We start from the raw sequence: 12,303 nt of genomic DNA, 5'->3' as shown, positions 1-12,303 counted from the left end.
TGAATAACTATAAATATATCTTATTTTATATACTAAGATTATTGATAACAGTTGTAATTATATAGAAAATTTTTATCTTGTACATTTAAAATAACATTGGTGATATTTGCTCACATAGATGGTAGAAATGGATGAAAATTACAATGATAATCCAAAAGAAAACTTAACAGTATATTGTCTTTTACATATACTTTATATAAATTAACTTGAATGTTTATTGTTCACTCACACAAGCAAATTTACAGATTTATAATTATTTTGTGCATACTATTTTGTACCTTGCAGAGTATACTTTTTAAGTTAATAGTGGCTTTGGGACATATTCATTTGAAGTAGATCTATTTAGTTTCTTTATTTTACTTATTAATTTTTAATAATATATTTTTTATTGATTTCAGGGAGGAAAGGAGAAAGAGAGAGATAGAAACAATGATGAAAGAGAATCATTGATCAACTGCCTCCTGCCCGCCCCACACTGGGGATCGAGCCAGCAACCCAGGCATGTGGCTTGACTGGGAATTGAACCTTGACCTCCTGGTTCATAGATTGATGCTCAACCAGCTGGGCTTTAGTTCCTTTTTAAAATTAGCTTCATATTCATAGCTTTCTATTAATACTGTAAAAACTCAATAATAGAAAACTTGGCTCTAGTACTAGTTCTTTTTAAATTAACTGTTAAGAAAGCAAAAGCTTTTTCCCCTGACCAGAATAATCTCTTTTTCCCCCCGAACATTTCGTTCTATAATAGAGTGTGATATTAGATGGAGTATTATATTAAGCCTGACATAATTTAAAAACACATACTACCTTTTCCCTCTGTGGGGAAAATAATTATTGAAATCTCTAATATTGTCTATACTTTTATATAAAATGGTACAAAAATTCATATATACATTTGCTGCTTATTTGACCTTTCTGGTAGTAAAACTTCTTTAGTCATAATATTCAAAATGCCATTTAGAAAGAATAATAGGACATTTTATTTTTTAATTTTTTAAAAATATATTTTATTGATTTTGTACAGAGAAGAAGGGAGAGAGATAGCTAGAAACATCGATGAGAGAGAATCATCGATCAGCTGCCTCTTGCACACCCCCTACTGGGGATATGCCCACAACCAAGGTACATGCCCTTGACCGGAATTGAACCTGGGACCCTTCAGTCCCCAAGCTGACGCTCTATCCATTGAGCCAAACCAGTCTTGGCAGGACATTTTAGTTTATAGTTTTTTGGGGGGTACCATGCTTTTATTTTGCCCATTATATTACTATTATTTTAAATCCTTAGTCTGTGTTTATAGAGATAAGCCAGTTAATATTTTGAATTTTACCATAAAGAAATTGTAGTTGTTTTCAGGTATCAATGAAATAATATAAATTAAAATAACAAAACTCATTTTAAAAGGTTTGAGCATAAAAATAGTTAAATCAGAGGTTTTGGTCATTTCAAAACAGTTTATTGATGTGAGCTTCAATTGGAAGAATATACTACTTTTTGGAAGAAAACATATTTTGATCCATACATCTTAGTTTTCTACTGTACACAGAATCAAAGCATTCTCATGATTTTTCTTTTTGAAAATAATAAAACCAAAATTGTAGTTAAAAATATCAGACACATTTCTTTTGTTTAATCCTCACTTGAGAACATTTTCATTGATTTTTAGAGAGAGGGGAACAGAGGAAGGGAGAGAGAGAAAGAGAGAAATATTGACCAATTGCCTTCCAAATGCACCCCAACTGGGGCCAGGGATCAAACCCAAAATTTAGCTATGTGCCCCAACTGGGAATCAAACCCGTGCGTGACGTTTTGGTGTACGGCAGGTGTGGGGCTTGTGAGCCATACAAGGCCTCCCAAATCATTTGGTCTGGCCTTGCAAGGCCTTAGGGATGAGTTAATAAAATGTTTGACCAAATACAGCAGGCTAATTTTTAAGTTGCTAATTTTGTATGGCCCATTAGTGATATTATAAATATCCAAGTGGCCCTTGGCAGAAGAAAGATTCCCCACCCATGGTGTATGGATGATGCCCCAAACAACTGAGCCACACTGGCCCTGGACTCACACATTTCTTAAATTTTTATTTCAGTGACACTGTTTAATTGCCTTTTGTCAAAAAACTAAAGCATTTTCTAATATAATATGGTTTATGTTGCATCTAAAACAATGATACTAGAGATACATATTTCTAAATACTGATTTTAAAATAAAGTATTGGTGTCAACCCTTGTTGCCCAGTGGTTGAGGGCCAACCATGAACCAGGAGGTCATGATTAGAGTCCTCTCATGCCTCGGTTACAGGCTCAATCCCCAGTAGAGGGCGTGCAGGAGGCAGCAGATCAATGATTCTCTCTCATCATTGATTTTTCTTTTTCTTTTTTAAATTCTCACCTGAGGATATTTTTCCACTGATTTTTAGAGAGAGGCAAATACGGAGAGAAATATTGATGTGAGAGAAACACATCGATTGGTTGCCTCCTGCATGAGTCCTGACCAGAGCCAGGCTGGAAGGAGCTTGCAACCGAAGTTCGTGCCCTTGACGGGAATCAAACATAGTACTCTTTGGTCCACAGGCCAACATTCTATCCACTGAGCCAAACTGGCTAGGGTTCATCATTGATGTTTCTCTCTCTCTCTCTCTCTCTCTCTCTCTCTTTCTCTCTCTCTCTCTCTCTCCCTTCCTTTTTGAAATCAAGAAAAACATATATTTTTAAAAATTATTAGTTTGTTTTATAGGTAATTAAAATACTAATTATATACATAAAATGCTTATTATTTATGGCCAAATACTAATTACATATGTAAAATATTTACTGTTAGTGTCCTAAAAAAAAGCTTATAATTGTTTTAAAGAGCAAACACCTTTGGGAAAGAGTAATGAGGAAGAATCTGCAAATTCTGGACTGCTCATTCTACTTGAAGGCATAGTATCTGATCTTGAAAAATCTCTTGGAACAGCCTTATCTTCAATATTAGAAACAGAAATGAAAATTGCTTTTGGAAACCTTTGGATGGAGGTGATTATTTCAACTTTATTAGTTAAAAAGTTCTTTTTTATTGCTAAAGATTGGTTACCTTATTTTAAGAAATAGTTCTCAGTAAACTTTATAGTAATAATCTATATTACATTATATTTTTTCTTGAAATAACATTTAAAAAATTAAATGGTAGACATTTCCAAAAGATTAGGGCTACTAGTATATTTTATCAGTCATTTAGTGAACAAATATTTATTGTGCATCTGCTGTGTCAGACACTTTGCCCCCATGGAGCTTCATTTGATTTCAGAAAATTTCTCTCATATTAGTTTGAGTCAAAATGTCTTGTATAGGGAATTCCCCTAAGTAAGATGTATTCAGGAAAAGAAAGGTATATTTTGGTTATGTCACATAAATATGAGAATCAGTATAAATTTGATCATATTAGCAAGATATTTTGAATTGTCTTTAGATTTAGATCTTTTCTCCGGTCAGTAAAATACCACATTTGGCAATGGTGGCTTTTTTTGTTTAATGCTTGTTTGCTATTTACATTTATAGCTAGGAGAAACATTATCCCCATCAATTGTAGATTGTGTCTATTCCAGATATTTGGTTAGATACTAATATTTGCTTATGTATTTGCTCTTGATCATATTATGAAAATTAGAAAAAATGATAACATTCTAGAACAGTTTAAAGTGCATATTTCATAATAGACAGTAATTTTATATGAAGGACATGCTGACATTTTGTAGTACTAAATGATCAATCTTCTTTATAAACGTCTTTGTCAGAGTATAGCAGGTGTCAATTATAATTGGCAACTTTTTTCTATAATGATTTTTTATACCAATTATATGAAACTAATTAGATTGAATTCCTCAGAAATGACCATGTTAAAAAGATTGTTGATCTTTGTTAATCAAAATTATGTTTTTCATTAGAACTATGTTTTCTTTTTGCACATGTAGTTTCTGAAATTATAAGGATTAATACTGATAATCAGTTTTACAAAGGAATTTGTAATGGAATCATTTTAAGATTATGCTTGGCTTTGAATAACACATCTTTTAGTTTAAAAGGAATTCAACTAATTATATTTTTCTTAGAAATATATATTGGTTTTCCTGAATAGGTACAGTTGACCCTTGAACAGCTTGAGGTTTTGGGATGATGACCACTCAGGCAGTTGAAAATCCACATGTAACTTTTGACTCCATAAAAATTTAACTGTTAATAGCCTACTGTTGACCAGAAGCTTTACTGAGAACATAAACAGTTAACTAACACATAATTTCTATGTTACATGTATCATGTACTGTATTCTTGCAATACAGTAAGTTGAAGAAAAAATATTAAGAAAATATATTTACAGTACTGTACATATTTATTGAAAAAACTGTGCATATAACTGGACCTGCTAAGCTCTAACCTGTGTTGTTTTAGGGTAAACTACTTTTTTTAAATAATAGGAATAATAAAAAAATCAGTATATGCTTATTTTTTTCTAAATATTTTTTAGATGCTGTATTTGAAACCACCGTGGACTCTAATGCATTTAATACAATGCTTTAAAAAACATTGGGTGGCTGTATTTGGATTAATTATGGAAAAGAGCTTGCTTTTAACTGTTGAGAGCTTATATGACAGTCTCTGTAAAGGTATGAATCTTTTATTTTGTTTTCATCAATGTTAAAGTGAGACTAGCAGACATAGTCCATGGAATGTGAAGATAAATTAATAAAAATTTTGTCAATTCTTAATCACTTATACTTCTCATATCTAAAGGGAATTTGTGGCAGCTGAATGCATAGAGCTGACACAAATTGCTTTCCCAATTAAAGGTGGAGAGGTTGATGGGAGCATGGCGAGTGGTGGGCCTTTGGCCTTCAACCCCAGCCTTAGCGAAGCAGCTTTCTTTTATCTATTTACATATGGAGATGCCATGTAGGTTATGAAAATAATGTTTCTCTGATAAGAAGAAAAAGATGTGAAAAGCACTCATCTAATGTTATTAAAGCCCATGTTTTATAGTCAAGGAAACTAACCCTGAGAGGGTAAATGATTTGTCCAAAGTCAAACAGCTAGATTTGTAGTGCTATACCTTTAAAAAGCAAAATAAAACCCAGGGGATTTAAAGTGCCTAGTCTGCTCCTTATGACTTATACAAGGTAGATTTTGCATGAATACCTATTTTTCACAGTTACCATTTTTAAAGAAAAACACTTTTCAGGCATTGTGTTTAACTCTAAAGTTATTTATTAGGGATATCCATACTAATAAAAGCCTAGGTGGTCCTCACACCCTCACATAATGCCCTCATGTCATCACAAGATGGCCGACAGGGGAGGGCAGTTGTGGGCGATCAGGCCAGCAGGAGAGGGCAGTTGGGGGTGATCGGGCTGGCAGGGGAGGGCAGTTAAGGGTGATCAAGCCTCTAGTTATTATATAAGGGACATGGCACAATATGCTGGACATGACTTCAAAGCAGTTTTACAATATATAAGATTTACTAGTGGTTTCAGAAATGGGGTATTGAGTTACTAGCTTCCATTTGTCTGTTTTTTCCAGGAGTGGGCAGTGTTTTCTCCTGCACACAGCTTAGAGGTAGTAGGCAGCAGCTCTCATTGGCACTAGGGAAAGAAGTGAAGAGACAGTAATTGCTTCTTTTGCTAAAAATAATTTTTAGAATCCTTAAGTGCATTATTTATTGATCTTTGGTCTAGAAGAATCTGATGCCTAATGTTTACTGACTTGTGAAGAATATTAATAGAATGGTAAAAGTGCCTTCTGCTCTAAGATTTTTCTGAATAAGAGAATAGCAGATTTTGTTTACTATCTTTAATAGTAACCTCACTATTGAATATACATATATGTTTAACTTCGGTATACCAAACAGGAATCCTTGGATCACATTCATAGAAAATTGTGTGGAAAATGACCAGTAGCTTTGTCTGACTTATTATCCATATTAACTTTGTCTTAAATAATTATTGTTCTTACATGAGCACTAAACTATTTCAGTCACATAGATTTCTTTTTATGTTGTGTCTAGGTACTGACTTTATCACTGTTATTTTTCTTTCGCTCATAATATTCGGAAAGAATTTTTTTAAGACAGAAATAAAGTGATTAATTCAAGGATATAAGCACTAATGAACATAGACCAGAGTGGAGAAGCACCTTTAGAAAAAGTTGTGCCCAGTTTCTCCTCCTCAGTAGTTTCCTAGGTTCATGGGATCTCCATGCTATCCTGTGTGTAGCATTTCTCCCATCTCTCTTTTCCCACAGGAATTTAAACTAGTCATTGACTTTAAGAATAATTAAGTGTTTTGTAAGGAAATATACTATTTGTTTGTTTGGTAAAAGGAAAGCTAGAAGCTTGGCTGTTACTATCACATGAGATTAGAATTTCTGAATATTCTCTAATTAATTATTAAATTTCATCTTTAATTTTCACTTGACCTTTCAGTATTTCACGAGCAAACACTTGCTGTATAAATGATACAGAGGAATTCTTTATTTTTTTTTAACTCATAGTACCAGTGCTGGTGTTTCTGAATATAACAGTCGCTGAAACTGAACATTAAATAAAACACATTGTAGAATGGTTATTTTGAATGCCTTTGAAAATTGTTAGTATGGGGGGTCGGAACAGCTGGGGAGAGATCAATGGAGTAAAAAGAAAACATATAATACTTTGAGCAATAAAGAATTAAGAAAAAAAATGCCGAAACCAGTTTGGCACAGTGGATAGAGTGTCGGCCTGCGGACTGGAGGGTCCCGGGTTCGATTCCTGTCAAGGGCATGTAGTACATTGGTTGCGGGCACATCCCCGGTAGGGGATGTGCAGGAGGCAGCTGGTCGATGTCTCTCTCTCATCGATGTTTCTAGCTCTTTATCTCTCTCCCTTCCTCTCTGTAAAATATATATATATAAAAAAAGAATTAAGAAAAAAATAATTTGAAAAGAAAAAAAAACAAATTTAAAAAATTGTTAGTAGCATTTTATCTTAATGAAAAATTCTTATTTTGAGTTTGGTGACATTAGAAAGTTACTTAATCACATTATTCATACTTTTTAAATCTTTGAAATTACTGTCACCATCTCTCCTAATTGGTTTGAGATCTTAATGTAATTTTAGTTTCTTGAGAGAAAGTTATATCTTTAAATTACTTATACTAGTAGATGAACTCACTTTGCTAATTTACAGGGGGAAAATCTGCTAGCTTCTTTTGCCTCAAGCTTACTGTTACCCAAATTATTTACTTTTTGCTATATGCCATACACAGAGAGAAAGCTAGAATTATATTTCATGTAATGGAATTTGAAGGTAAATCATTATGTATAATAACTGGGTTGATTATGAGAGGTACCACATATAACTTATGTGCTTGCTATCAAAGTGTGACTCTCCTGATGCCTTCATAGTAATTTGTATGTGAAACAATCTCAGTTTTGAAAAATCTGTAGTTTAACTTATTTGTTTGATGATTGGCTCTCTTTTTTGAATAGTATGTCTTTGAATTAACCATGTTGCTGCAACTCCTAGAATCTAAATACAGAATAGCAGAATCACCTCCAAGAACTTTGTCACTAAGTCTGTTTAATTGCTGCTTTTTATACCAGAGAGATAAATTAGGAGTGACTTATAGATGTAAATGTGTACTCTTCTTAAGTCTCATAATTAATATTAGGTTGGTTTTCCAAAAACATTTTTTTTCCTTCTAATTTTCTTTTCCCAGCTAACAGTGCAGTAGATTTTACGACAGTAAAATTCCTACTCCAGGATTCTCAAAGCCTATTACATGCTTTCAGTACAAGGTCAAATTATGATGGTGTTCTTCCACAGGCCTTTGCTCAAGTAAACAAACTTCTCCAAACATTGGCAGAGGTAAGACGCCTTTGGAATTCCGTTTAGGGTAGCTAATCACATACATTTAAATGTATTTAGCAGACAACAGTAGATAAAGGCTATTTTAATTTTCACTTATTCTAACCTATAGAAGGCATTAAGTAAAATAAAAATGAATGTTGAGTAAGCAGTTCTTTTTTTTTTTAATTAAAAAAATTTTTTTTTTAAAATATATATTTTATTGATTTTGTACAGAGAGGAAGTGAGAAAGATAGAGAGTTAGAAACATTGATGAGAGAGAGTCATCGATCAGCTGCCTCTTGCACACCCCCTACTGGGGATATGCCCGCAACTAAGGTACATGCCCTTGACCAGAATCGAACCCGGGTCCCTTCAGTCCCCAAGCCGACGCTCTATCCATTGAGCCAAACCGGTCTCGGCGAGTAAGCAGTTCTTATTACAAGTTATAAAACACATTGTTGTATGAAAGTAGTATCACAGCAGTTGTGGGATTTTAATTATTTTATTTATTGGATAGAAGAAAGCTATGCACTGTTGTTTGAATACTCATTACCCAGTGCTGTAGACCAGTAGACCACAATGTGCATCAAAATACTTTGGATTTCTTTAAACATGCAGGTGCCAAGCCTCTCAAACCTAACTGAATCAAATTTCTGGGGTTGGTGTTCAAAAATGTTACTTTTTATTCTGAAATAATTTCAAATTTACACAAAATATTGCAAGAGTAGTACATAGAATTCCCATATATATCCTTTACCCAGATTCCTCAATGCTAACATTTTATCACATTTGCTTTATTGTTTTCCCTGTGTTCTTACCTACCTTATCTTTCACATTTTTTTCTGAACTCTTAGAAAGTACATTGAAGATGTGAATCCCCTTTACTCCTAAATACATATATATACATATATACATATACATATATATTTATATTTATATATATCTATCTAATAAAAGAATAATATGCGAATTAACCATCACTATGCTACACCCACAAGCCACAGCCACCAACCAATCAGGAATGAGTATGCAAATTAACCCAACCAAATGGCTGTGGTCACGGAGAAAGCAGGAGGGAGGCTTGGGTTTCCTTGGCAATGGAGGAAGCCAGGCTTTCTGCACACCCTGGCCGGCCCAGGCCTTTGCTTAAGGCTACAAAGTTTCAATTATAGAAGATAAATAAATCCCAACAGAAATGCTGCCACCACAGAGCAAGCAGAAGGCTTGGCTCCCTATTTAGTTCAAGTTCTCAGCATGTCTTTCCTGGATTATTTCAGTAGCCTTTTAACTAGCTTCTTGCTTTCTGTCTTTTTTAAAGAATATCCTATTGCTTTTTAAAGAGAGAGGAAGAGAGAAGAGAGAAACATTGATGTGAGAGCATAACATCAATAGGCTGCCTGTTGTACACCATCAACGAGGGACTAAACCCACACCCAGGCCCTGACCTGAAATTGAACTAGCAGCCTCTTGGTGCTCCAGATGATGCCTAACCAACTAGCCACATTGGCCAGGGCCTAATCAGTTTCTTGCCTCCATTTTCTTCTGTTCCAGTTTGTCTTTGACTGCTGTTCTGAATATATCATTTCTTGAGAAGCCTTTAGTGGTTCACCATTGCCAATAGGATAAGGCTTATATTCTATCCTGATTTTTTTTTTTTACAGCCCTCAGAATTTCATTTTTCTTAATGAAAATTTAGGAGCGTGGAGGCTTACATATACCAATTTATCATTGTATCCCAAATGTCCTTTCTCTATTTCAATATCATATGTGCAGAAGAGTTCAAACAGTATTGAAATACTAGCATATTAGCTAAAAGAGGTCACTATAATAAATAGATTGGAAATATTGTTTGATATAAATGAAAAAGGGAATTTTTTTTTGTTCTGATACATTTCTGGGATTATTCTGTATGGAATCAAAAGATAGAGAATAGTCAGAACATTCCAGAAAGCTAGAACATTTGGGAGCACAACTGGCCTTCTTTTTCTCTCACTAATGAAGAACTAGCTTCATTTTATGTAATACTTATTTCTCCAGGTCAAGGCAAAACGTAATCAAAATCCTTCAGAAAATACAGCAGGTATAAAGCAAGAAGATACTTCTCCAATGAAATCTGACAACCAAGAAATCACTGATTTCTCGGGCGTTCGTCTCCCTACACCCAACAGGCATCAAGAAATTTGGTCTATCTTAGAGAGTGTTTGGATTACAATATATGAGAACAGGTACTAAATTTCTAAGAAGTTTTGAATTTTAGGGTTTGCCATCATTACCGTTATTCATTGAACAGTTAGATCTGAATTGTGAGTTTAATTAACTAGATTACCTTATTGAGGGTCTTGTGTCAAATTGGTACCTTAAAAACAGTGATGCTCAAATAGGGGTGTACATCAGAATTACCTCAAGAGTTCTGGATAATATAAGTGAAAAGTGCTTATCTTGCTTTATCAGTGTCAAGTTATTAGAGCCTACTTCGGTGATTCTCATGCCTGATTGAGTATCTGAGTCACTGTAGAATTTCTCAAAATACTTATGCTTGACCCTTTCATGTAGAGATGCTCATTTGAAGTTCCAGCAGACCCCATGCACTGTCATTCTTCTGAAACAATAGAGCACCTACGCACATAGTAACCGCCATCTCTTTGCCCTGTGCTCTCGTGATTCAGTGATCAGTTATGCACTTATAGCACACTAGCTTAGGTTTTTGCGTCTTTTCTGTTTGTGAGGAATTTGGGTAAGTATTGGGTGCTATTAGTGATTAATACCTCGTGGAAATTAATAATGCTTATCTCTAATTGGTGGACTATGGTACTACATATTTCCTTCCTTTTACTGAATTTTTCATATTTTATATGATGTCTAGGCTTTAAATGTATAAAAAATTTTAAAAGATATGTGTTCTAAATAAGTTTATGGTTTTTATTTTTAAAGTAATAAATACACAAAACCAGTTGTATTTCTGTACACTAGCAATGAACAATCCAAAAAGGAAATAAAGAAACAATTCTACTTATATTATCATCAAGAAGAATAAAATACTTAGGGATAAATTTAATCAAGAAGGTGCAAAATTTTTACACTGAAAACTACAAAATATATTTTGAAAGAAAGATCTGTATAAATGGAAAAATCCAATGTTCATGGAATGGAAGTTTTAACAAGAAAGTTGGAGGACTCATATTTCCCAATTTCAAAACTTACTGTAAAATTACAGTATTCAAAACTGTGCTACTGACATAAATGGACACATAAGTTAATGGAATAGACTTGAAAGTACAGAAATAAATACAAACACCTATGGTCTGTTGATTTCAATCAAGATGCCAAAGCCATTCAATAGGAAAAGAATGGTGTCTTATAGTGCTTGGATAACTCAATAGCTACATGCAAGAGAATAGTGTTGGGATAACTCAATAGTTACATGCAAGAGAATGAAGTTAGACTTAACTTAAAATGGGTAGATGACCTAAATATAAGAACTATAATTATAAAACTCTTAGAAGAAAATGACTTAAATATAACAGCATTGTGAGAGATCAGTTATAAATATTTTATGCATAAGAAATGGAAATACTTGGATTCATGTAAATATGCAGGTATACATATGAGTATCTTTTCTTTTTCTCTATTTCAGCACAGATGTGTTTCAAAGATTGGGCCCAAATTCAGCTCTGACTTGCTCAAAAATACCATCATTTGAAGAAGCATTTATATATCTTCAAAAATTAATGGCAGCTGTAAAGAATATTCTTGAAGGAATTCAGAGGTAAATATGAATTAATTTTAAAGTTTTATTTATTACTTTTATTTATTTATTACTTTTCTCTTTCTTCTGGGTGTATCAGCTTTTTCAGAGTCGCAAGTTTTATAAACTAATATAGTATCTATATAGGGAGGGAGAAAGTAGGTTTGCAGTTATGAGTAGATATTACCCCAGAATTATAGAAATCACAATATCTGTAGACATTTTGTAAAAGAGGGAAGTTGTGTTCTTTTTTTAAAATATTTTATTGATTTTTTACAGAGAGGAAGGGAGAGAGATAGAGAGCTAGAAACATCGATGAGAGAGAAACATCGACCAGCTGCCTCTTGCACACCTCCTACCGGGGATGTGCCCGCAACCAGTGTACATGCCCTTGACCGGAATCGAACCTGGTACCTTTCAGTCCACAGACCAACGCTCTACCACTGTGGTGGAAGCTGTATTCTTAACAAGCTTTCCAGGGAATTTGTTATGCAGGTGGTGGGAGGCCACACTTAAAGAAACAAATCCTGTCTCCTAGAGTAAGTATATCAGAACTACCAGTAGAGGGCACTATTAATAAGAAGTTTGCACCTTTTAGTATGTCATTTACATGTCTTTTGCTTATTAAGCCTCTAAAAAACGAATTTTCTTACCCAATCTTAACATGGGAACAAAACATATACTGGTATAACTATACATGA

General features: G+C 33.8%; 1 protein-coding gene across 2 annotated transcripts in view; it reads left to right on the top strand.

The window, feature by feature from the left end:
* The window catches only part of SWT1 (SWT1 RNA endoribonuclease homolog), a 55,414-nt gene that overhangs the window by 19,998 nt on the left and 23,113 nt on the right, over positions 1–12,303 (top strand). For both annotated transcript variants that reach the window (XM_045583145.1, XM_036442283.2), the window contains 5 exons: positions 2,854–3,017; positions 4,504–4,642; positions 7,727–7,875; positions 9,895–10,082; positions 11,492–11,623. In XM_045583145.1, the coding sequence (XP_045439101.1) occupies positions 2,854–3,017; positions 4,504–4,642; positions 7,727–7,875; positions 9,895–10,082; positions 11,492–11,623 (772 nt within the window). The remainder of the gene's footprint in view (positions 1–2,853; positions 3,018–4,503; positions 4,643–7,726; positions 7,876–9,894; positions 10,083–11,491; positions 11,624–12,303) is intronic.

The sequence above is a fragment of the Pipistrellus kuhlii genome, unplaced genomic scaffold (genome assembly GCF_014108245.1).
Source record: "Pipistrellus kuhlii isolate mPipKuh1 unplaced genomic scaffold, mPipKuh1.p scaffold_m20_p_18, whole genome shotgun sequence".
Taxonomy (NCBI): domain Eukaryota; kingdom Metazoa; phylum Chordata; class Mammalia; order Chiroptera; family Vespertilionidae; genus Pipistrellus; species Pipistrellus kuhlii.
Note: the sequence above shows the minus strand (reverse complement) of the source record. Positions and strands in the feature narration are given on the sequence as shown.